We start from the raw sequence: 27,955 nt of genomic DNA, 5'->3' as shown, positions 1-27,955 counted from the left end.
ATATTTTAATTCCAATAGTAATATATTGTATTTTCACTAAACTAAAACCGCATATGATGTTAGTATTATAATATAATAATAATGTACCACAAACATTTTGTAATAATGTACCCTCTTTGGTTAGGAATAGATAAAAACTAATTGTTTTCAAGAACTATTGCTAATGCAATTATTAAAAAGAAGAGCTTTCAAATCTTGTCTAAAACAGTCTAAAATATGAATGGATGTCAGAGAAGAGATTATGAAATTGAGAGCTGAGAAATTAGCTCTTCTACTAAAAGGATTGCAGCATTAAATAAGATATTTAACATTTCTTATTGCGATCTTTAAAATAAGTGGCGCTGTATGACTGATTTGTTGGGATTCTCATAATTTTATTTTTACCTTATTAACATAGAAGAGCACAAGACAGAGACAGATAGAAAAAGCTGTGGGAGACCTATGTCCAGCAGTGGACGCATACAGGTTAATGATGAACCAAAGAAGGTGAAACTAAACTATTTACTGGAAGGATAAAATATCACTTATACATTATATTACTAGAATTAACTCAAAAATCAACGCAATTTACTTCCTGGATCCAAGCCAGGGCGGTTTTTATGTTCGATAACTTGGCCCTTACTAAGAAACTGGATATCAGCAGATACTCCGGGTAAGTTCGCCTGCCACCTTTTTCCATGTTAGCTTGCTCCGAGTCTGGCTGGGCAGATTGGGAAAAGCGTCTGTTGGCAATTCTGCCTTCGCAGAGTATTTTGGTTGTGAGACTTAATAGCCACTGTAAAATCTAAAAACACATTAGAAACTATTAGGTGACATATTTACAGCAAAAAACTTAATTTTTACAGTCTGATATTTAGAAAGTACTGAAACATATTTAAATTAAAATGGCCGAATACTGACGCAAATCTTATCACTATATTTTGCATTACAATTATAGTCAATGATGTCAATCATATGAAGGGTAAGGGAAAAACACAAATTATGTCAATTTTATAAGGTAATCAACTTGTTATATTGATAATATCCGATTCCAAACACGAACTAGATTGAATGGGAATAGCACCAACGGTATCCAAATGACACAGCATTGGAAAATACCCATGCTGGTTAAGATCGTAGGCCCAAAAGTAATTCCATGGATGTACCTACTACATTTAAATCCATCTAGAATTATTTGACTTTCCATTGCAGTCGAAGTTTTTGTCCAATTTTTATAATATACGTGTTCTTTATCTTCTCCGTATAATTTACAGTAGGAACACCAAGATACAGAATCTTTTGGGTTTTGTAGCCAATAATGGCTGCTGCTCCAGAATTGGCGTTATAATTTGTTTTATATGATAACTTTGACCAAGAGCAGTCCACAACAACAGTTATAAAAAGATAGCCATCTTCATTAATATCTCCATGCTCTTTTGCTAATTTGATTTCCTTTTGCCTAGCCTCAAGCATTTATGTCCAAGAACACTCATAGTATAAGTCAATTAGATCATTTTGAATTGATAAATATTATTTTTTAAAAGTGGTGGGATATTTGAACTGGACGTTAATTCAGTTAGTTGAGTATATCCTCCACCAATACTAACTATTCCAGTTATTGCTGCAGAATTGACGTTAAGGGATAGTTGTTTATATTTTTCAGATTCTACTTCATGTTTCACGCGACACATTGAGCAAAAGAGAGTGAATTTGGAATAAAATCCTTTTCGCTTTTCACTAGTCACCATAATATCTTCTGAAGGGCAATTGAACAATCCGTGGTGAGGGAATTGCAGTATTTGCCTTCAGATTTAGTCATATTGATTTCACTTTTAAAAGAAGACAAGACATCCCATTTAGAATACTTCAAAATATCTGGATATCATTCTTGACGGAAGACTTAAGTGAAAAGCACATTTTAAGAAAAGACAAGGAATTTGATATAAAACAACGAATTGGTTGATTGGACGTAACTTCAAATTATCAATTACTAATTAGAAACAAACATTCACAAGGACCTGGTAATTGATACCGTGAGACAGGCTATCTCTAAACACGCTCGGAACCAAGAAGATAGGCTTCCATCGTCAGGTGAATGAATTCTCCAGCTACTTGACAAGCTTTGACAAACTAGATCGGATAATTCAAAAAAATTAAATCATACGAATTAGTGCAATGCAGTGACATCTCAAAAGCAGAACTTTGCGGCAGTGTACACGTTAATCTTAGTGTAAACAGGCTAGGATTGATAGGAACTAAAGAAATACTGCTGAATAAGAATTTAGCTTAGAAAAGTTTAGTCAGTTTAGGTTAGAAAGTAGTTAATAATTGTTCTATCAGTAAAAAGATTGCAATGTTCCAGATTGCAATAATTTATTTTTTAATTTGAATATAAACTATTGAACTGATCATTTCATTATTATCAATTCGAAGCTGTAGCAAATTTCCAATTACTTACTCGTGGTCGTGCAGTTTACTACATCCGTGGCCGCATTGCTTTTGATAATGTCTACTGTATTTAGCAGACAAAACGTAGGAACAAACAATTCCAGACTACGCTTATAATTAACTTAATAATAATAATTATACCTAATTATAAATACTAACCTCAGCACTAGACGGCAACTTTCTTGCTTCTGTCTTTATCCATGAACTTGGCGCCCATAAATACAACTGGCAAACATTCGCAGCCACATCTGGATTAAGACGCTATAACATTAAAATTCACTATAATTATCTTAAGTTTATTTAATATAAATATCATAAAAACCAATAAATATATTAATGATTATTAGTTAAATACCGTACTTACTTTATTAGGTTTTCGTTGTAGTAGATTTTTGATCAACATCTTTATAATATATGGAGCTTCTGTTGGCAGAGCAGGCAGATCTTCTTCTTTGTAACCAGCACTTTTTAAGTAGATTTGATCATTGCTTTTATAAAATGGATTCCTGGCACCAAATATTTCGTATGCTATTGTTGCAGCAGCCCACAGATCCGATTTGGTGTAATTTAAGACACTAAAAGTACCAGGCACCTAAAAATAAATGCAATAAGTTTTGAAACAAAATTTTTATACAATATATGTATTCAGTATATACTCCGTGGACTTTCTGTACATAGAAAACCATAATACCATGATATACATTGAGAGTTGCGTACCACACTAACAAGCTTAGTACTATATACTAAAAATTATCAAAGTGGACGCTCCTACAACAACGAAGACGAAATAATTTTTTTTTGACGATAATGACCATAGAATGGCTAAAGTTAAAACCGAAATTAACCTTGGTAGAGAAGGATAGACAGTAGTAAAACTTTTTAATGCAATACATAACACTACGGAGTGATTCTCACAGACTGGTTCAAGTCCATTTTTGTCGCAATACCTAAAAAGCACAATTCTATAAAATGCTCAGAATATCGATTAATTAGCCCAATGAGCCACACTCTTAAGATTTTCCTAAGAATACTTCACAACAGAATTAGATGCAAATGCAAAGAAAATCTCGAAGATACACAATTTGGTTTTAGAAATGCTATGGGAACTAGGTAGGCACTTTTTGCGCTAAATATAATATTACAAAAATTCAGTGATTAGAGATTTGCATGCTTCGTGGACTTTAAAAAGGCATTCAATAAAGTACAGCATATACAATTAATGCAGATGCTAAAAAATATAGGAATATATGACAAACATATTAGTGTGTTTAAAAATCTGTAGGTACTGGAATCAAACTGCTATCGTAAAAATTGGAGATAACTACACCAACGAAATCTCCATACAACGAGGAGTCACACAAGGATACATTTTGTCCTCAACATTGTTTAATGTTTACTCGGACCAGTTATTTAAAAAATCACTTGAGGGACAGCCATATAGAATAAAAATCAACGGGGAACTACTTAATGTAATTAGATACGGGGACAATACAGTAATTCTGTCAGAAAATATTGAAGATCTCCAAATTCTGCTTGATCGTTAAACTCAAACAAAACCACATTTTTTGTGTTTAGTCGTCAAGCACATCCAGCACAGAAGTGCGGACACTAAAAGTATCAAGCATGAACAGAATTGAAGCATTGAAAATTAAACGCGGAGCTTTATCAGTATGTGCAGATTATGTGTGGTTCAATGCGGAGGTACTAAACAACAACCTAGCCTGTTATAGGTCAGCATTGAATTCTATAGCTGAATTGAATACAGATGTTTTTAATACATAAATCAGGAAGTAATGAATATTTTTATTTGCAAAATGGGAAATGTCAGTTGGACCTACAATATTATAATCAGTTATATCAGTTTATGCATACATGAGATCTGTGACGTCGTCACGGGCGCTGTGACGTCATTACAATGGAAAAAATTAAATGGATCATAGGGCCGAAGGTTAGGTCAAACGAAAAAGCTTTTGCATCCAAAATTCAACGATGTACCACAATGAGAAGGGCATTAATGTTAATAAATAGGCTAAATTTTCAATTTAATGGCGCATTTATCATCTCCAAATTACCCTGGAACTATAGTAGAAGCCACAGTTAGAATGAAGTGTCGGTAAGATAGGCAATGTATTTCTTACGGGAAAACGGCCGACCACGTTGCCGGTTTGCCTCGAGCGGCGCATCAGGACCGGATCTAAGAATCGTAGCACTGGAATATACGCTCACACAACAATTGTCTACGGTTGTATAAAAGACTATCATTAATTGTTTCAATTAAAGCATGACTATTACTATGGAAAAAGATTCGAAATGTGCAAAATTTGTGTGAAATCTCGAATAAGGAAAATTGTCCACATTTTTTTTTTGAAAACATTAAGAATGATGAGGACCTACCAGCTTTTTCAAAAACCAAATTTCGTAGGCTACTAAATGACATAAGTTTTGAATATGGTAAAAGAGGTTGAGAGTCGATAATGATGGAAAGAAAAGATATCATATCTTGAAGACACAAGTAAGAAATATAGGGACAAAACGATCAATAATCCACGAGATGCCTTCATAAAAGGGTTCTCTACTGGACTGAAAGCTCCAACCCAAAGAGGTTCTCGGTTTGTTCTTCTTCATGCTGGAAGCGAAACTGGTTTTGTGGCATGAGCCGAATTAACTTTTTTGGCCAAGAAGGGAACCGCTGATTATCAGGAAGAAATGGACGGGGATATATAAGAAGAATGGTTTGAGAAGATGTTAATTCCAAACTTGCCGAAAGACAAAGAAAACGTTGTCGTTTTGGATAAACGCAAATCAAGGATTGACTAATCGAAAAAAAAAAAAAAAAATTCTTCGAGGAAGTTTACCTAAAAAGTGAATTTCTGGATACTGCAGCCACATTTAGAGACAAGTACGACAAGTACAAAATTGAAACAATTGTGGAAAAATTTGACGTTAATATTTTGAGACTGCCGCCTTACCAAGTGAACAGGTATGTGGCTTCAAACAGCGTCGATTTTAAAGAAAAAATGATAGAACGGTTGATAAAAGAATCTTACCAACGCGTATCTAAAGAGCAGTGGCATAATCCTGATTTCTCAGTGTGTCGCCAAACAACCACAAACCTACCACTGTGCCGACATAAGCGGCATCGCTGGGCGTCGTAAGACCAACACTGCATTCTAACTGTGGCTTTTACTATAGCATATTTTTAGTTTTTTTTAATTCGCAAGAAAAGAAGTCGCTAGTCGTCCTTAAAAATTTATTTAAATCGTTAAATCGTTGACCACTACAAATAGTAACAGCTAATTTCATTTCTTGTGTTCACTCAGTAATACGTTTTAAAACAGAATTTTGAAATATCGTGAGTTCATACAGTATTTTTGCTGTTGTAAATTGTCGGTCTCCCAAAAGAAGAACAGCTACCTTTGTTACTGGAGAATATTCCTTTAGGCGAAAGAGGAGTTATGGTATGGCAACAAGATGGCGCAAATCCACAAAAAAACGGTATTGAAATCAATTACCTTAAGAGCGTAGGCGCAAAATTTCGGGTCAATGCTTTTTAAATGCATTAATTTTTTTCGAATGCTGGGAAAACTAATGAGTATTTTTGAAAAATTTAAACGCAAAATTAAAGATTACATTATTGTCGAGTGTCAAAAGTCCCTGAGAACTTCTATAATGAATATTTTAATAAGTTAGGGGTGTCAAATATCTCACACACTAAAAACTTTTTATTTATTCTAAGGAATTTTAGGCCCTCGGTAATAATGTAATCTTTCATTCTGCGTTTAAATTTCTTAAAATTATTTATTAGTTTTTTCAGGATTCGAAAAAAAAATGAATGCATTGAAAAAGTATTGGCCCGAAATTTTGCGCCTACGCTCTTAATGCCACATCTCCAAACAGATGGATTGGAACTAACGGACCCGTTCGATGGTTCAAGATCGCCTGTGCTATCACCCTTAGATTATTGTGTATGGAGCTATTTAAAAGGAATTCGTTTAAAACGAAGAATCTACAGATGTAGACGATTTAAAAACTAAAATTAGAAAAGCGTGTAGCCTGATTACGCCAGAGATAATACACGCGGCATGTACACGTGAACTGCATAGACGGTTTGACGAGTGGGCTGAAGTGGAGTAGAATAAGGAAGATAGAAAGTGTTCATTTTGAACACCTATAAAATTATTTCACATTTTGAATGTTAATGATTATTGTTGAATGTTACGTTCCAAATTTAAAGTAGAAAGTCCCACCTCTATTTTATCAAAATTTAAATAATTCAGGACGTGTAAGAGCGGTTGCCTATAATATATTATAAGCAAGGTGGCGAAAATAAAATTAGTAATTTTCAAATAGGGGTAATGTCTGGCAAATTGTGCTGAAGTTAAGGGAACACGTCCTCTTTTTTGTGAAGAAACTAATTTAGATCGTTCTTTCTAGAGTTATCTTGGAAGAATTGGGATCATAAAATTGAAATTTTTGAATCTCGGTACTATTCGGTGACCTCCGTGTGTCAAGTTGTCAAGTGTTCGGAAAGACGACGGAAAGAAAGTGATTCCAGGTTTGAGAGTGTTACTGAAAGGTTGGGCTAGATTAAAAACGGCATTTTTGTTTTTTTGCTTTTGCTGCTGTTCCATGTGGGATCTGGACTAGTCCGAACCGTGTGGATATTCAAGGGGATTTGCTGCCTTCGTGGAAGGGTTTTTTTGGAATATCCACAATTTCGCTAAAAAAAGCGGATCTACAGTACACGTGAATACCGGGAGTCGTATTTAGATCAAGAAATTAGCCTTAATCACGAGTCCAAATAGCCGGCTACGCTTCGGTCCAATTTGGGATATTTCAAACCCCTAATCTGGCTAAGAAGGGTGAGTGTTAGAACATTTCGTTTTTAATTAATTAAAAAGTTGTAGTTATTTTTTTATCCCATCTCTAAAAAGCTATTCACATTTTTATCAGTTTTCATACATTCAAGTTCGGAGACAAGTTTTTTTTGTATTGCTCCATTATCGCCAAAAGGCAGATAAACAAAGTGTTAAAATCAATATATTTATTTCCAAATAATTATTTTAGACACAGATGGTAATTAATGTTTTCTTGCTTCAGGGTTGGTTGGTTGGTTTGTTTGTTTTTTTCTGCTTCTTCTTCTTCGTATTTTTCCATCTGGCTGTAATTTTCAACTTTTCAACATTGTCACACAAGTCTATGTACATCGGCAATCGTATGGGATTTTGGATTGAAGACACGCTGAACTATAACTGGAATTCCACGCGGTGAAGTATATGAAAATTCGAGGTATGGATCGATAATTAATTTTCAACGGAAGATTTAAGCACCGTCTAATTTGGTTTGCGGAATACAATAATTTTTTTTAAAGATTATTTGCTGTTAGTTTTTATTTTCATATTTACAAATACTTTACAGATTTTTTTTAAAGATAATTTGCGGTTTATTTTATTAATTCAATATTTACACATACCTATTTTAATTTTGTAAACTGCGTCTAAGGGGGGGTTATATATTTGAGATTTATTTTTTTTATATTATTTTCTGCGCACGCACTTGAGCTCACGTGGTGTCCTATTTGCGTTAATTATTTTTTTTTGGTTGGTATTGAACCGCACACCCCTTAGCGTCCGGTACTTTTGACACGTCTTACCTTTCATTTTGTTCTGTTAAGTAGAAATAACTTATGAATTTTTGTTAGGCAAGCAGAAGCCGCATTTTTATATTATTTTTTTATTAAGCCTATGGTAAAGTTAAATAATATTGTAATATGTAATATGTATGTATTTATTTTCAACTATCTTGGGAATCTATTTATTAAAATTGACTAAATTCTAATCTGACAATTTCATTTATTTTTTTATTTATTCAGGTTGTATACTGTTACTTAGTATTTTAGTAGTAAACCTATTGGTAAGTTGGTGGTTTATTGAATAGCAACGTAGGGAAGGCTGTGGGCCAATTTACCTGGCGCCCCTGATATAACTTCGGATTTTTTTGTTTTGTGGACCGCACGACCATCTCCACTGTTTTGTCTAGCCGCGAGCCATTCCCAGACTGTCACCGTATAGTACTTTTCTTTCCGGGTGTACGTCTGATTTATATTTGGTACAATTTGTAATTTTTTTATATAGATTCGGTTTTGTACGCCACATATTTTGGCGCCCAACGTGGGGCCCTTAATTAATTAACCGTTTTTTTGTCAACCCCTTGTGTAGATTCCTTTTAATTAGTTAACCTAACGTGTTTGGGCTTTAATTGACTAACTTTGATTTATTTACTTTACCACTGGTTTTGCACTTAGTAGTAGTCTTAGAACTTCGTGTTTAGTGGAAGTGTATGCCAAGAAGTGCTTACTAGTTTTTTTTTGTGTGACGTGAAGTTGGAAGAAGCCAAAAATGGAACTTAAAAGAAGATACTTTGAAGTGGTGTTGTGGAACTTAGAAGAATTATGGATATATTAGGACTTTGAAATATTTCTATTTCAGTTGGAGTTCAAATTTATTTTTTTGAGAAGTTGGACTTCGAAATTCTACATTGTGGTTTAACTTAGTTATGTTAGGGAATGTAAAATCTTTTTTTGAGATTATGTTGTGACTTGTAATTTGTTCTGAAACAATGAAATTTTGAAAATCTTTTGTGAAATTTTATAGATTGAATAAAGCGACTATTACTTTTATTTTGCTTTTGGTTTGCTCCCATTAATAAAGTAAACTGTACCTGTGTGTTAATATTTTTACTTATATCTTGATTTTGTTTGAATATTTGCTCCTTTCGGTTGATACATTTTTTTTTTAAATTTTGAACTTTGGCAAGATGGTGCGAAAACTTGTACCCAACTACTTAAGGAAAGAGGAACTGGAATATGAACTCAAAATTCGTGGAGTGTCTACTGGCACTGTTGAGTCTATGAGGTCTAGTCTGTCTGATGCACTTAGTCGTGAGGCAGCAAATGAAAGCTTTAGATATCCTGAGCACCCATTCACCTTTTCACAGGATAAAACTGCAATCGAGACTAAACTTGCGGAGCTGAATACGGCTGTTGGAAAGTTTGCCGGAACTCCTACTTGTGCTGAGTCCTTGAGATTGCGGACACAGATTAACCATGTCTTGGGGAGAATTGATCTTATGGTATTGCCAACAGGTGACGATGCAGACGCAGCCCAGGTTGTTAAGTCAGACTTTCTTGCTGAGATTTTGAAGTTGTCACAGGATTTACATGATAAGCAGCATCCAATCGGATCTGGTTCGGTACCAGTAGCGCTCGATGTGATTTCGGTTTTAAATCAGTCTTTTCAGGCAGGGGTAGGACAAGTTCATGCTTCTTCTCCTGGAGCGATGTCACAAGCTGGTAATAATGTTTTTTCAGGGTCTGTCTCTAGTTTTTCTTCTGGGATGATACTTCCTCATAAATGGGGAATAGAAAAGTTTTCAGGTTCTGCTAGGGGTATGTCTATTTCTGCATTTTTTGAGATGGTGAATGAATTGAGTCTCGCTCGTCATGTACCAGATAGTATACTTTTGGAATCAGGTATAGATTTATTTTCGGATAAAGCCTATCAGTTTTATAAAGATGTTCGTCTACGTGTAGGGAGTTGGGCTGAATTAGTTGAAGAGTTTCGTAGGGAGTACCTGTCAGCTCACCATGGGGAAGCGCTTTTTGAAGAGCTTCGGAGGAGAACTCAGCATTCGTCTGAGACTATTGGAGTTTACTTGGCAATAATGAATAGTTACTTTAATCGCTTGCGTTGTCATGTTCCAGAGGAAGTTAAATTGTCTATAGTTATTAGGAATTTGCATCCGTTCTATCAAGATAGATTACGTGATCCTTTGCCAGCTACCTTGGAGGAACTTCGTGTTCTATGTCGCAGTATGGAGGAAAGACGTGATTGTATTAGGAACTATGTTGAACCGAATAGTAGGAAAATGAATACTTTGGAAAAGGACCTAGCTTATATCAGTGTGGATGCTGAAAGTTGTAGTAGTGTTAGTGAGGGTCCTGTTGTTTCATCCGAATCGGAGTCCGCTAGAGGAAAGTTTAGGACTTTAATCTGTTATCGTTGTAATCAGTCAGGCCATAAGGCAGTAGGGTGTCTAATGAAGAAGGAGGCTGTTCACTGTTTTAAGTGTAAGAAAGAAGGGTTTACAGTCAGAACTTGTCCTTCGTGTAATTCGGGAAACGGAAGGAAGCGCACCTAACTGGTCGAAGAGGTGTTGCCGACGTTGACTCGACCAACCTACGTCCTATTTTAGACTTTATTTTACATCATTCCGAAGGAGATGAACGTCCATATTTGAAAGTTAAAGTCTTAGGAAAGGAAATTTTGGGATTATTGGATTCTGGTGCTTCAAAGACCATTGTAGGAAGAACTGGTTGGAAATTTTTACAAAACTTGGGTTTAGAGTTGGATACTTCGAAGAAGACCGTTTGTAGAGTGGCGAATGGTCAGATGTGTGAATCGTTGGGGGAATGTTTAGTACCTTTCATGGTTAGGGATCGCTTGCGTGTCTTGCCAGTATTAGTTATTTTGGACGTACCGCACATTCTGATTTTAGGATCTGATTTTTGGCGTGTTATGGGTATCGTTCCAGATTTGAGGCATAACGAATGGTATTTTTCGGACGCTCCAGCAATGGTAGGTTCAGTGGATCATCTCCGAGGTCAAACTATTTTGACCGATGCAGAGAAGTCGCAATTGGAGGAAGTTATTAATAGAAGTCGTGAACTAATGGGCACTTCTCTTGGTTGTACTGATGTCACTGAGCATGTGATTGTTTGTAAATCTGCACCCATAAAACAACGTTACTATCCTGTATCCCCAGTAATCCAAAGCCATATTGATAAAGAGCTAGAAGATATGTTGGCGAAAGGAGTAGTGGAGCGATCGAATAGTGCTTGGTCGTCCCCGATTCTCTTGGTGAAGAAAAAGGTTCCAGAAGGTGAAGAACCAAAATGGAGGTTCTGCGTAGACTATCGAAAGCTTAATGCCGCAACAGAGAGGGATGGCTACCCATTACCGTACATCTCTAATATTTTAAATAAATTAAAGAACGCGCATTATCTTTCCACCATAGACATTAAGTCGGCGTATTGGCAGGTACCTGTTGCTAAGGCTTCCAGGCCTTATACTGCTTTTACGGTTCCTGGTCGAGGTCTTTTTCAGTTTTGCAGAATGCCTTTTGGATTACATAATGCCCCGGCTACATGGCAGAGGTTGATAGATCGTGTCCTCGGTCCGGAGTTGGAACCCTATGTTTTTACTTACTTGGATGACGTGGTCATCGTGACAAAGTCTATTGAAGAACATGTAAGGATCTTAGAGGAAGTCTTTAGACGCTTGAGAGAAGCTAAGTTAACCGTTAGCTGGGATAAATGTCAATTTTGTAGACCGGAACTAAAGTATTTGGGTCATGTGGTTGATAGGAATGGACTACATGTTGATGGTGATAAGGTCAAGGCTATGCTACGTATCCCAACACCCACATCCGTCAAGGAAGTTCGTAGCATCATAGGCACATTTTCCTGGTATCGAAGATTTATTCCTTCCTTTGCGACACTACTAGCTCCAATTACAGCGATATTGAAGAAAGGAAGAAAATTCAATTGGACCCCGAGTTGTGAAGAATCTTTTCAGAAAATAAAAGAATGTCTAGTTTCTGCTCCGATACTTAATTGTCCTGACTACAATTTGCCTTTTGTTGTCCAATGTGATGCCTCAGGATATGGAGTGGGCGCCGTGTTATTGCAGCCAGGCCCGGATGGTGACGAAGTAATTAGTTTCCTGAGCAGATCACTAACGCGTCAAGAAAGGAATTTTTCCACGACGGAACGGGAATGTTTAGCTGTGTTATGGGCAGTCGAAAAACTGCGTCCTTATTTGGAGGGTGTTCCGTTTACGGTCGTGACTGATCACGCATCCCTCGTATGGCTTCAAAATTTGAAGGATCCTACTGGAAGATTAGCTCGATGGGCGGTAAGATTGCAACAATATGACTTTAAGATTGTGCATCGGAAAGGAAAAGAACATGTTGTCCCCGATTTGTTATCTCGGTCAGTTCCCGTGCTTGATATGGTTGAAGAGGTTGTACCGCTTCCTAGTGGTGATAGTTGGTATGATAAACTTTGTAGAAAAATCGAGTCTAATCCCTTGAAGTATCCTCAGTGGAGAATGTCTGGTGGCAAACTTTATAAATACATCCGTCCCAGTTATGGATTTTTGGTCGAGGAAGCGGACAATTGGAAGGAAGTCGTTCCTAAGGGTCAACGATTGGAAGTGCTGAAGTTGTGTCATGATAGTCCTTTAGCAGGTCATATGGGGATCCTGAAAACTTATAAGCGTATTAACGAGAAGTATTTTTGGCCGAAACTGCGGAGTGATGTGTCTCGTTACGTTGGACGTTGCTCACTGTGTGCCATGCATAAGGTGGAACAAGGTAAGCCCAAAGGCTTTATGACTCCTCAACCTAAAGCTACTCAACCATGGGAGATAGTAGCAACCGATCTTATGGGACCTTTCCCAAGATCAACTCAAGGCTATAAGTTTATCTTAGTGGTAATGGATGTGTTTAGTAAATTTTCTTTGGTATTTCCGTTGCGATCCTCAAAAGCCGTGCATGTCGTTAAGAAAATAGAAGAAGAAGTTTTCCTCGTATTTGGAGTTCCACGTCTGTTACTATGTGATAATGGTGTCCAGTATACTTCGGGTATTTTCAAGAAAATGATGGAAACCTATGGTGTCTCAGTTCGTTATAATGCGTTGTATCATCCACAGTGCAATCCATCTGAACGCTATAACCGAACCCTTAAAACAATGATGGCAACTTATATAGCTGACAACCATAAGAAGTGGGATGAAAATTTGGCCAAACTAGCATGTGCTACGCGCACTGCATACCACGAGTCGACTGGTCAAGATCCCTACTTCATAAATTTCGGTCGGAAGATGGTAGTGGAGGGACGAGATTTTTCCCGAAAGGACAAACTCGGAGACCCGGAGGACGAAGTAGCTAAAATGGGATATAATCGATCGCGTGGACTCCAGGAATTATTTGTTGATGTTAGAAAACGTTTAGATAAAGCTTCGGCTAAGTGTGAGAAGACCTATAATCTACGGAGACGTCCAGAGGAATTTCAGCCCCATCAGTCAGTATGGCGGAGAAATTTTGTGTTGTCAGATGCCGCTAAATATTTCACGAAAAAGTTAGCTCCTAGATGGATAGGACCCTACTTCGTGAAGAAGAAAGTTTCCCCCTGGACATATAGTTTAGAGGATGAAAATGGCAAGGATCAAGGTATTTGGAATATTAAGGATTTAAGGATTAGTAACCCGACTGGTGATCCCGATAGGATTTAGGTCGGAGTAGAACGGACTAGCAAAGTTTTGTCTAGTCTAAGTAAATTTAGTTAGTCTTCTGAAATTGGTTGTATTTATTTTTTTTTTGTTGTGTCCGTGAAGGATGACTGAGTGTTGGCTATGATCGGTTCTTAGGATGTATTTGGATGGTCAACCGATTCGTTTTTTTTTTGTGTTAGGTAGCCAATACGAAGTCGTAGGGTTGCGGTAGCCTTAATTTCTTTTGATTTATGGAATTGAATGTCACTTAGGTTTGGTCAGAAATATGTTGTCTTCGATGATATGGCGTTGGGATTTGTTTTGATGTTAGTAAGCCATTCTATTTAATTGGGATTTTTTCGAAGCCACATAATTATGTTTTGGTGAATCTTGTTGGATAATAGCTTAGTTTTGGATGATTCACTAAATTTCGTTGTATACGGATTTAAATTCTGAAAGACCTATCTCATTTTTATTTTAATGAACAATTGGAATTACACTACTGTTTCGGTAGATGTTTCTCGCAGTATCAGTAAGAGTCGAGTGGTGGAGAGTTTCTTATGGACTCATGTTATGCGAGGTATAGTGAAGTACTAGCGATGCCCCAGAGCTGGGAGGTCGCGAATAAGGGCAACATCCAGTAACCGACCAAATCAGTGTTGTCAGATTGACGTTGGAATTTGAAACTATTCTACTTGATCTCATACGATGAGAGATGACTGTTGTGTGGAAGTGGAGTAAGTGTTGTAAGTAAGTTGTTGCTTTGTGCGTGTGGTTTGAGGTTGGTATGTCTTTCGTTGTCCAAGTACTTGCGCATGGTGAAGACGGTGTGGATGATGATTGTGTGGATTGTGTGGACTTCGCTCAGAGTTTAGGTAGTGTGTCGCTAGCGCGAGGGAAAATTTTCTTCGTCTAGTTTTTCCTCGTAAATTTTCCTCTGGGAAAGGGAGGTGTTGTTACGTTCCAAATTTAAAGTAGAAAGTCCCACCTCTATTTTATCAAAATTTAAATAATTCAGGACGTGTAAGAGCGGTTGCCTATAATATATTATAAGCAAGGTGGCGAAAATAAAATTAGTAATTTTCAAATAGGGGTAATGTCTGGCAAATTGTGCTGAAGTTAAGGGAACACGTCCTCTTTTTTGTGAAGAAACTAATTTAGATCGTTCTTTCTAGAGTTATCTTGGAAGAATTGGGATCATAAAATTGAAATTTTTGAATCTCGGTACTATTCGGTGACCTCCGTGTGTCAAGTTGTCAAGTGTTCGGAAAGACGACGGAAAGAAAGTGATTCCAGGTTTGAGAGTGTTACTGAAAGGTTGGGCTAGATTAAAAACGGCATTTTTGTTTTTTTGCTTTTGCTGCTGTTCCATGTGGGATCTGGACTAGTCCGAACCGTGTGGATATTCAAGGGGATTTGCTGCCTTCGTGGAAGGGTTTTTTTGGAATATCCACAATTTCGCTAAAAAAAGCGGATCTACAGTACACGTGAATACCGGGAGTCGTATTTAGATCAAGAAATTAGCCTTAATCACGAGTCCAAATAGCCGGCTACGCTTCGGTCCAATTTGGGATATTTCAAACCCCTAATCTGGCTAAGAAGGGTGAGTGTTAGAACATTTCGTTTTTAATTAATTAAAAAGTTGTAGTTATTTTTTTATCCCATCTCTAAAAAGCTATTCACATTTTTATCAGTTTTCATACATTCAAGTTCGGAGACAAGTTTTTTTTGTATTGCTCCATTATCGCCAAAAGGCAGATAAACAAAGTGTTAAAATCAATATATTTATTTCCAAATAATTATTTTAGACACAGATGGTAATTAATGTTTTCTTGCTTCAGGGTTGGTTGGTTGGTTTGTTTGTTTTTTTCTGCTTCTTCTTCTTCGTATTTTTCCATCTGGCTGTAATTTTCAACTTTTCAACATTGTCACACAAGTCTATGTACATCGGCAATCGTATGGGATTTTGGATTGAAGACACGCTGAACTATAACTGGAATTCCACGCGGTGAAGTATATGAAAATTCGAGGTATGGATCGATAATTAATTTTCAACGGAAGATTTAAGCACCGTCTAATTTGGTTTGCGGAATACAATAATTTTTTTTAAAGATTATTTGCTGTTAGTTTTTATTTTCATATTTACAAATACTTTACAGATTTTTTTTAAAGATAATTTGCGGTTTATTTTATTAATTCAATATTTACACATACCTATTTTAATTTTGTAAACTGCGTCTAAGGGGGGGTTATATATTTGAGATTTATTTTTTTTATATTATTTTCTGCGCACGCACTTGAGCTCACGTGGTGTCCTATTTGCGTTAATTATTTTTTTTTGGTTGGTATTGAACCGCACACCCCTTAGCGTCCGGTACTTTTGACACGTCTTACCTTTCATTTTGTTCTGTTAAGTAGAAATAACTTATGAATTTTTGTTAGGCAAGCAGAAGCCGCATTTTTATATTATTTTTTTATTAAGCCTATGGTAAAGTTAAATAATATTGTAATATGTAATATGTATGTATTTATTTTCAACTATCTTGGGAATCTATTTATTAAAATTGACTAAATTCTAATCTGACAATTTCATTTATTTTTTTATTTATTCAGGTTGTATACTGTTACTTAGTATTTTAGTAGTAAACCTATTGGTAAGTTGGTGGTTTATTGAATAGCAACGTAGGGAAGGCTGTGGGCCAATTTACCTGGCGCCCCTGATATAACTTCGGATTTTTTTGTTTTGTGGACCGCACGACCATCTCCACTGTTTTGTCTAGCCGCGAGCCATTCCCAGACTGTCACCGTATAGTACTTTTCTTTCCGGGTGTACGTCTGATTTATATTTGGTACAATTTGTAATTTTTTTATATAGATTCGGTTTTGTACGCCACATGAAAATAAACATTAAATTGAAAATATAAGGTACGTATTTAAATTAATAACCTCATTGTGGTATACTGTTAAATTTGTGACAAAAAAACCTTTCATCTGACATAATCTTCATCCCTTCCCACATCCATTTAATTTTTTCTATTGTAATGACACCACAGCGCCTGTGATAACGTCACAGATCTCAAGTATACATCAATTATTAGTATTGTAGGTCCAATTGGCATTTCAAAGTTTTTAAATAAAAATATTCATTACATCCTTTATTATAGGCTGTTAAAAACATCTTGGAACACCCTGTATATTATAAATATAATATATATAATAAATATGTCACATCTTACCTGACACAATATCTCTGGTGCCATCAAGGCTGTATTGCCGCCTTTATCCACGTCGTAGCTTGTATAAGGCAGCATTAAACCATTAGCTTTATCAGCTAGACAACAGCCAAAATCACTTATCACCAACATTGGAGCTTCTGGTTCGGAAGTATCGAGCAGCAAATTGTCGCTCTTAAGGTCACGATGTGCTATTCCATGTGCATTTATATGAGCTATACCTTCAAGAAGTTGAGTAAAGAGAAGCACAGATGATCTCACAGACGCTGGAGATGTGCGTAGGAAGTTTTCTAGATTGGTGCTGTATCTGAAAAAGATATAGGTAAGTTAAGTTTCCAGTTTTTTAGACTGCCTATTTTTTTTTATGAAACTATGAACAGATATTCGCTATACTAAAAGACCATATTAAGAAAGAATTACATCCACACTTCAAAATCTAAACACTAATTTTTAGAATGTTTTCTCCTTGGATATTAAATACCCTCAGCCTTGGCTGATCGATTTACCAATCTGTGATACATCTCTGGCCTATTCGGTAAATCCAGTAGAAACAATTCCCTGATTTGGCTCACGTTCGAAGCCCTCTTGGAAAACTACCCCGACCACTATCTACACAGATGCATCAAGTCCGAAGAGGGAGTGGAGGCATCAATCGTTTTCTCAAAATTCTTCTTTTCCGTCTACCCCCAGTATGTAGCACATACTCAGCTGAGCTCTACGCTATATACCGTGCTGTGAAACTTTTTAACGAGCTAACACTCACAGAAGCCCTGATCATAACAGATTCCCTTAGCTCTCTAAACTCATTAAAATACATTTATCCGAAACATCCTTTTGAAAAGTTGCTAAAATACCAACTTTCCCAAGCTCATGAACATGGAAAAAGCGTCCAATTTTTGTGGGTATCCTCACACATCGGAATAAAGGGAAACGAAGAAGCTGACAGGACGACAAGCAATTTTAAGCTATTATTCGGAGCCTATGGAAAAATATTTGTTTTCAGTGCCTTAAAAGCTTATTTTAAAACTAAAGTGTTGTGTTTGTGTCGAAATGAGTGGTCTCAAACTAATTCTAAGCTGAATAAAATCGAGAATAATGTTTCCCAGTGGATAGCATGATGCTTAACAGGCGTGAAAAAATTGTGCTTGATCGTCTACGTCTAGAACATACCAAGTTAACACACTCTTACCTTTTTTTTTTCACAAAGAATAACCCGCTCATATATGTGATCAATTGTAACATTCGATTAACAGTTGAGAACTTTTTAATAAATATGGTAAATATGATCAAGAAAGATATCGTTACAATATTTCGAACTCTCTAGCAGAAGCTCTAGGTCAAGAGTGTTCCTATAATAATAGAATTAAATACCTAAGATCTAAGTATAAACATTTTTTATAATCTGTAGTTATTCAATTTTGTTATTCATATTTTGTTCCGTCGCTAATACTTTTTGATGGATGCGACTTTTTTTCTAATAAAAAAACCGTAACTCTTTGGATGCTTAAAAATAATTTACGACTGTCAATAGTTACTAATCTATAAAAAATTAAGAGCTATGACAAAAGTAAATATTTTACAATATTCTTCTAGTTTTTAATATGTCATCTAGTAACTATATCCTAAAGTTGGCAAATGCTGTTTGGCAAGATTTTAAACCTAAACTTGTTGCAAACAAAACCGGACTGAATGGACATATCAAATTTCAGTGATCACAACAGAAAAATATAACAATTTAGTCATTACTTTGTAAAATATACTGACCTTTTCATCAGCAGAAACAGGGACATATTTCTTCCTTCGCCATCCGGATGAATCCGTCTTGGAAGTGCAGCAGGGTACAGACCACGGCAGTCTTGCAATTCAGGTACATAATCTGTGAAGACCGAAAAAATGGAGACTACATTTGGGTGGGGTGGTAAATGCCTATTCCTTTCTGATAAACTAAAAAAACAACAACTATATGTTAATACGAAAGTCCTGTTCTGAGAAACTGTTCTAAGATAACCTTCGTTTTATACACTTTACATTAGTTTAGACAGTTAATTTAGTTGGTCATCGTTTCATCAGTCGTCTCTCGAATCAAGATAAACCGTTTAGAAGAATTGCTTCTTAATATCCTTCGATTTCTTCCTCTACCAAAAGTATAGCTGAGTCGCTGTGTAGGGTTTTATTGCTTACAAACCCAGGATGCATTTAACATCATTCTTAACATTTTTGATTTGAACTCTTTGTATATCTTAATGTTTGATGGCTTTGAGCAATTCCAAAGCTGGATATGTCGGTTTTATTATACATTTGTACAGGAGCAGCTTATTTTATATGTTTAGTTTTGATTTTCGATCTATTTTGGATGTGAGGTTTCCATGATAAACACTTGTCGAGAGTTAATCTTAAATATTTAACTTGATTGCTGACTGGTATCTGCGTGCCATTTCTTGTTGTTGTTGAACACTTATCTCTTCGATTTGTAAAAGTGACTTGAGTTAATTTGTTTTCATTTACTTTTACCTTCCATCTGTTGAGCCACATTTCTAGCCAATTAAAGTAATTTTGTATATGTGTGGATGCCGTGCTGGGGTCCTCGTTGATAGTGATTATGGTGGTGTCATCGGCAAATGTTGATATTTCTGTTGTAATTATGGTTGGAATGTCTGCAGTAAATATCAGGTAAAGGCGACGACTAGCTATTGCCCTGTGGCACCTCTGATTTAATGGGAGAGTTTATAGAGGTCGCTGTTATATTTTATTTGGAAGCAATGATCTTGACATAGGATTTTATGACGTAGTAAGGAGTTGGAAGGATGCTTTTGAGTTTATACAAGAGTCCATTGTGCTATACTCTATCAAGTGCCTTTTCTACATCTAAGAAGGCAGCTATACAATATTTTTTTCCTCAATGGCAGTGAGGATTTTTGTTTTAACCCTATGGGTCTGTTGTGTTGTAGAATGTCTCACACGGAATCCGAACAGGTGCGTAGGTATTTCTGCATCTCGGTTAATATCCTTCTTTAATCTATCAAGCTGTAGTCTTTCGAATATTTTAAGTATTGTAGGCAACAGGATGATTGGTCGATAGGACGATGTAATTGCGAAATATGTTAGTCTGTAATATGTATATTGTAGTTAATATCACCAATGCCTTTCGTGGTAGATTTTTCAGTCATATCAATCCTGTTACAAGGTCGAATCTAGGTGCTTTGTGATTGTTGAATATTTCTATTTCTTGTTTTACTTCTGATGGACTGACAGCTTTTATTGGTAGAGTCACAGGACAATTACTACATTACTACATTATTTGAGTGCAGAAAACTTTGAGCTATATTGGTGGGCATAATTTGGGGATAATACAACTTGTATATTGTAGGGGTTTGTTGTGTCCGTGCATAAATTTGAGGTGTATTCTATGACTGCACATTTAAAGACTGGACAATATTTTGATCTAATTTTGTATAGCGTGGGAGTCCAAATTTGTTTTTATAGGACACCACTGGATAATTTTTTTACACTAAAACTACTTCGATTTCACTTAATAACATAACTTATTAATGAATCACTTTATTAGTCAGGTTTTTACTGCAATTGTTATCAGCAACAATATAAATTTTATGATAATAATAAAATCGATTAATCAAATTAATAATGGGATATTTGGTTTGAAGTGCCAGCAACGTTTGTATATATTAATAACTATGATAATTCAGTAACAATATATGATGTACATTAGATTGTTACATGTTTACTGAAAAATGATACCCAAATTGAACTGGTTGGGCACAATAGAATAGATTACCATAATAAATTATGCAACATATGTGTAGATATTTCAATAGAGGTGATAGAATTACTAATGATGATTTTAAATCAATACAGGTAAATCTAAAAGGCCGTATGAATGGATAAATGAAAGTAGACATGATGTTGAAATTATAATGCATTAGCAGTAACATGAGATATGGCAATTGCTAACATTTGAAAAAAAAAAAGAGCGACAGTCAACTCATCACATAAACACATAAACAGAGAAAATAAATTGAAACGTGAAAGGAGATTCTAAAATAATTTAAAATATATGATGAATATTAATAGGAACTAAAATTGAAAGACATTAAAAAACAAAGACTTAGATGGACTGGTTACGTAGTGAGAAGGGATACCAAAAGATTGCCAAAAAGAGCCCTAGATGGTAAAATTCGGTGCGAAAGACCAAAAGGAAGGCCACAGAAAATGTAGGAGGATGAAGAGGTAGCGGACGCCCAAAATTTGCTAGACGTAAGAAACTTAGATGGAAGCCGAAAGGTTGGAGGCATACTTTGGAGGAGGTCAAGCTTGATTTGGGCTGTAGTTCCATTAAGAGGAGAGAGAGAGAGAGAGAGAGAGAGAGAGAGAGAGAGAGAGAGAGAATTGAAACAATTGGAAAATTTACAGGAAAAAAAATAAGAATAAATTAGATCCACAAGTAGGTAAGGTTACCAATAAAGTAAGCGAAATTAACTGTAGCAAAAGCTGGAGAAACGTAAATAAAGAACACATTGAAACAGAGAAAAAGAAAGCAAAATATGTTAAGCAGATTATATACATATTTAGGTTAAATGTTGTATAAGATAAACGAAAAAACAAAAATAAGATCCACAAAGACGAAAGTAGAAGAAAATACATTATACATGTTTTTATTACTAATTAATAAAGGAGGTTAGCTATGCTTAGGTTAAATTTGAGTGGGCGCTTAATACCTTAATTAAAATGCTTAATTAATATTGGATATGTATTATTTGCACTTACTCAATTTCCCAATCTGATATTCCAATGTTACTGTGATACAGTCTAGCTGGAACAGTTTCTCGATACATAGCATTCAATATGGCCATTGCATTCGACTGTATGTCATAGTTAAACATCATCTTCAGAGCGAGTGGAAATTTATTGCTATCATCATTTTCGGTGTCTTTAATATCAATTACAGGATTACTCTGTTCAGAAACGTTCAAATCAGAGCTTTTCAGATTTGCAGCATACACAACAGCATTTGCTCCCTTCGCCAAGGGTTTGCCGAAAGAAAGATCGTCTAGGCTAATCGGAGAAGTTTCGAATTGAGTTTCATCGAGATCGATATCCTGATGGTGCCATTTTAGTTTGGAAACAGCTTCCTATTAGAATTAAATCATTGAAAATTAAGAGTTATGCAAGTGCAATATTTATGCTACAATACATACAAAATATCAAAATTACTGCTAAAAATATTCTGTAAGTACAAACTTTTAATTTTCAATACATATATAAAATTCCTTAATAAGTTTTTATAATTTTCTCATAATTATTTAAAGTTATGATAAATGAAGTTCCTCAGAGATTAACAAGACCAAATTGACTATTTGCAACAGAGTTTCATAGGACAAATTACCATTTAAATATTTCTATATTCAGAATGTGTAGACTATAAACTATGAACGCAGAGAGTCCTAACAAATCACTAATCTTAAAGATGGTTAATGTGGCTTGGTGAAATTTATAGGATTTATGTTATTTTTTCATAATCATTGTTATTTATTTTATTTGTTATAATATATTTGTTCTTAATTTCAAAGAATTTATTTTTAAATTAGTTAGATAGGTAATTTTAGTAAATGATTTTATTTATATACTCCTTTTTTAAATGTAAACAAGTCTATTAATAAAGAATCTATCAAGAATTTTGATTAAAAATGTCAATCTGAAACAGATTCCTTGTCACATAAGTAGGTGTTAACCTGTAAATGTGTGTCAAGTTCCAACCCAAGAGGTTTAATTGGCATAGCTTATATCCATTATGATTTTTCTAGATGGTTCTATATAAATGAACTCACAATCTAAAAGTGACCAAGTTTCCATTGTTTAGACTTACTTAACTTTGTTTCTGCGTATTTGTTAAAATTATGGCAGTTTATCAGATCACGAAAACATAAACCAATCTACCACATACTTAAATAAAATCATTTTCATTTTAGAACAAAGAGACCAAATGGTTTTCTAATCAACAGAAATTCACATAATCAATTTTATCAAAATTCATATTGAATATTATCACAAAATTTGATAGTATGTGCAATAAAAACAATAGATTAAATATTTATATCAATCCAATAATAACACATATTAACAATACAATAACAAATATTGCAATAAACATAGTTCCTGATTTAGAACAAAGTAAATTGTAAACAAGTTTTAAAAAGTAATAAAAGCGAAACTATACTCCAGATATTACCTTTTGTAATTAAATACTAAATATAACTATTCTCAATTTTCCCTCAAATTTAATTTTTAAATTACCACACTCTTAAAACTGAAGTATTTTAACAGATGTACTGCTATCATATTCACCATTAGCAACTACAGCAATATTTTTAAATCATGTATGTACTTGGTGGAAAAAAATCAAATACATATTTCAATATTGTTCTAAAATTGTCTACTTCAATATTAAACAAAATATTAAAAATTTATGAATTTAAGATTATAAACCAAAAATGTGAGTTTATCTGGAATTATCAGTTTTTGGGACTATGTCACTTGCCATTTTATTAATTACTTTCACTCTAAAGCTTCCACTGAGTGGGATTCTAAAATAGGCCACTTAAGAATTTTTATTTGAATTTGAATTTGAATTAGAAATATTTAGGCGGTAGGTGCGTTCATTTTTAGAATCACTTTGCTGAGTACACTGGCATTACAGCCACTAGATATATTTTATTATATACGCCTAGAAATAATATTTAAAGATTTCTATTAATGTTAACTTAAAAAAATACATAATAATATGTTTCATTTAATTTGTATAAATGCATTATAAAGCGTTTTTATGAAGAACATTTGTTCGGAACACACTGTAACTGTAATCGAACGAAGGTGAAATTTTGGCATAAATTGGTAACACTTACTTGAAAGTTGCGGTGTTGACACTTTAGTTTTGTTTTTATTATCTACTATTAATTAAACTATGTTGTTTTTTAAACAAGCGGCTCAAATTGTTTTTAACAAAATTATTTTTTAACTCTTGTTTTGTTTCTATTTATTTACATTAAATAATAATTTATTTTGTTGTATAATCCACTTTTGCAATAATTATGTGACCTATTTGATTTAAAATGGATTCAGAAATTTTTTATACTTTGGCAACTATGTCAACTTCGATCTCTGACGTAGATAATGACGTGCAACGGTTTGTAAATTAGATGGACTGTACATATTATTTAAGCTTTTAAATCATTGCAATTGTAACTAATGTTAATGCCATGATTTGTACACCAGATTGAGCCTTTGACAATTTGTATTTTTAATAAATAATAGATTGAAAAAAATTAATACTTACTCTTATTTCCCAGCATACCCCTTCCAGTTCTTCCTCTTTGGTAAGAATGCCTGTTCCAGAAGCTAAGCTTACTCCAACTAAAGCAAAAAATGGTCCAGAATCTCCAAATAGGATCCTATAAGTAATCATTACATTAAAAAATAAAACTAGAATTATAGAGAAGAGATACAGAAAGATTAATATAATTGAGGGCACTAATAATTTATTGACAAAAATAGGAACAACCAACAAACTAGACATAGGTAGAGAGAAAATGATGATCTTTTAAACCAGTAAAAACTAATGTTCATGTCAAAATAGTCTTCTTTGTTATACTTTTAATTCCTGATGCAAGTACATATCATTTATATTTTTCAAAATTTATAATAAATCCCATTCTACAATTTCAAAATCTAGTAGTAAATAGGATAAATCAAAATCAATGAGTTTTAAAATAAACATTGGAAAAAAATAGATCATATGTATTTCCCAGGACCTAGTCAAGAGTTTTGGGTTCTGGCTTGGCAGTTTCCTAGGAGCCTCTTACCACCACATAGGGATTAGAATTCAAACCAACTAACATAGATTTCATAGCAGACATAGTTCATAGTTTTCTGATACAGAAGAAATTTAAGTGTGGACCATATAGAGTTTTACAGAGAAATATACAAAATGTCTTTTAAACAAATTTAAGTATTATCATTCCCTATAACTACACTCCTACAATATATTTTGAAAAAGTGAGCCTTCTGAAAGAACTTGGGAAATTGGTATAGATATCATCCATATCTTAATGTCATTCCCCTTCTTCATCTTTAAGTGCCTTCTGCCATCAAAGACTGGCAATAATTTTGGAAAATTTTTCTGAGTATCTGGTCTAAATCAGCAAATTGTTTGAGCCTAAGCCAGTCCAATCTTGTATGTTCGTAAGTCAGGAGCACTATCTATATTCTGCTGTATCTATCTTCGATATTACTCTCTCTTATAAGTTAAAAGAAGTGATATCTATGGTGTCTCATTACATTACAAGATATATAGTTTTAATAATTTAGATCACTTACCAGGTCTATTCACGTAAAACTTTTAAGTTAAGGATACAGTAGTCCAAGGTATTCACAACATTCTTCCATATGCACATATTTCAAATTTTAGCTATCTACTCTTTAACCCCATACAAAATTGTGGAGCACATGTAGTATTTTGCAAAATTCTTTCTTATTTGATTTGTATATCAAGAGATCTACTATTAAGAGGCTATGCATTTTTAAAAAGTTTAATCTGGCTACTCCAATTTCAGTTCTCATTTTCAAATCAGGATTAATATTCACATTGATCCTGAAGCCCAGGTACTTAAATTAAGCAATCCTTCCAATAGGGCAACTTGGGAAACTGCTAGAATTTTTTTATTTGTTCTTGTAAAACCTAAACTGGCTCTTAGCAATGATTCCACAAGACCAGCTTAGTTCATTGTCTACTTATGTATCTTTAAATTTATAATTATCTCTTGGATTATCTATGAATGTAATATTTCTGGGTACATGATAATAATAATTATATTCTCCAATTTTCCAACTACATGTAATTATGTCAAAATAGTGCTGATTTGTAAGAGCCGACGAACACTTAAAAGGCCATGGTCGACAGGCGAGTAAAACTGCAGTTTTGTGGCTCGTCGTTAAAGCTTGTCAGTGCATCATTGCAATACTGCGGTTTTATATACCTACGAGCCTGGCTCGCGGCTCGGCAGTTTGTTTTATTTTTTACTTGGCTCGTCATTTAAAATCGCGCGTGTATCACTACTGGCGAGCAAAACCGGCTGTTTTCTGCGACCGTTGAAGTGAAAAGATCAGTTTTTAATCATGGATATGCGAACTCTCAGCCACGACTTTTTATTAGAATTTATATATTGTTTACAAGACTGTGTTTGTTTATGGAAATGTACATCGCCAGAATACACAAACAAAACAAAACTTAAATACCCAACGTCTAGGGCCTCTCCGCTTTTTTTGTAATTTCGTAGTATGCTATAGCGAGGTAACATAAAACTTCACTTTCAGTTGAACACGACATGTTAGCTGTGGACGGTTGACAATGACCGTTTTGCTCGCTAGTCGATCAGCACCAACGAGCCGCGAGTAAATCCGTCGTTCTTAAAACCGCGGTATTATGGCTCGCACGTCGACCACCCACTTAAGGCAATGTGGGCATAGCTTTCTTTGCATTACCAGCCACCTTCTTAAATTATTACTTTCTAACAAAGATAGTAAAACCACCAGCAAGTGCTACCCTTATTATTTAAATATAAGCAAATAAAAAATGTATTATATACATAATATTATGTTACTAAAATACACATTAAAATCTAATCATAAATCCTGTAGTCACAACTCAATAAACTCTAGAGTCTTATACTAAAAAATTACCAAATAAAGTAATTTTACTATATTTCATTGCCAAAACAAAAGTAAACTGGCATTAGCACTTCTTTCTTCAGTTTTATTAGTTCTTTGCATAGACTGACTTATAAATTGACAGGTTTGAAACCCAGCACAAGATAGGAATTCATCGAGATTCTCTTGATATCATCTGAACAGTGGGTGAAAGGTCTGCCTTGGCTGCTTTTATATTTATAACACTTACTTGTGAATTAACCCAAAACATAAAAAATAGAAAGTAATATTATTAGAAGGGATATAACTTAATTATCTGAGTGATGAATTTGACCATTACTTGATGGAAATTCACTGTATTTAACAATGAAACACAGAAAACTTCTGTTTTCAACATTTCAACAAAATTTATTATACTTTATTATCACTACAAATAAGTCGAGGAGGGGAGAACTGTTTGTCTTAAGTTGGTCATTTATGAATTACTGAGATTTATCAACATAACATAGGAAGTAATATTATTTCAAAGTTAAATTATTTAGGATTAATATTGTCTTATGATATTCTCAAAGTCTTACCTTCTAGCTGCCCGCTTTCTAAGATCTGCAGCTAAACTATTAGTTACTCGATTTAGAACATTGTCAATTAATATTCTTCGAGCTTGAAGACCAATTTGCACTCCGACATTTCGTAATGCGAAGCTTCGAGGTACTACCTGATTGCTGGTGAAGTTTCTGGGAGGAGTATGTGAAGCAGCAGCATTAATTTTGTCGGCAATAGTTTTGGTGTTGAATTCTCTTTTGTTTCGTGTGTTCCGAATAAGTACACTACCATGTTTAAATAAACGAGTTCCTAAGGCTCTTAACGACATTTTGCACTATTAACAAAGTTTTACACCCCGAAGGGCGATAATCTATCTAAATTGAATATTTTCTTGTGTAAGTATTACGTTTTTATTATTTTTACCTATGACACTAATGACACCAACATAGTTTGACACTTGACATCTGATTATAACTGACACTGACAGCTTAGAGTTGATCATGCCACAGAATAAATAAATATTCTGTGATCATGCTTCATAAAATGTGTTGCATACCTTGAAAAGTTAAAAAGGGATTTTATGTTACATTGTATATATTTGAATTTCAAAAGGGCACGATTTCTTGTGGCATATCTAAGTTAAATATTATGTTTATATGGGATTAAGCCACAATACATAAAAGGTTTATCAGAAAAACTTAA

The 27,955-nt window shown here is 34.6% G+C and overlaps 1 protein-coding gene across 1 annotated transcript; it reads right to left on the bottom strand.

The window, feature by feature from the left end:
* Positions 1 to 37: 37 nt before the first annotated feature.
* Pink1 (PTEN-induced putative kinase 1) lies at positions 38 to 27,709 on the bottom strand. Its single transcript, XM_072527060.1, has 8 exons — positions 27,289 to 27,709; positions 24,342 to 24,456; positions 21,776 to 22,140; positions 18,758 to 18,937; positions 16,997 to 17,300; positions 2,792 to 3,019; positions 2,587 to 2,688; positions 38 to 784 (listed from the first exon to the last, which is right to left on the bottom strand). The coding sequence occupies exons 1-8, from the start codon at positions 27,579 to 27,581 to the stop codon at positions 551 to 553; spliced, it is 1,821 nt and encodes a 606-aa protein (XP_072383161.1). The 5' UTR covers positions 27,582 to 27,709; the 3' UTR covers positions 38 to 550.
* Between the last annotated feature and the right edge of the window lie 246 nt (positions 27,710 to 27,955).

This window comes from Diabrotica undecimpunctata, chromosome 3 (genome assembly GCF_040954645.1).
Source record: "Diabrotica undecimpunctata isolate CICGRU chromosome 3, icDiaUnde3, whole genome shotgun sequence".
Classification (NCBI taxonomy): Eukaryota; Metazoa; Arthropoda; class Insecta; order Coleoptera; family Chrysomelidae; genus Diabrotica; species Diabrotica undecimpunctata.
This window is presented reverse-complemented; position numbering and strand designations above follow the sequence as displayed.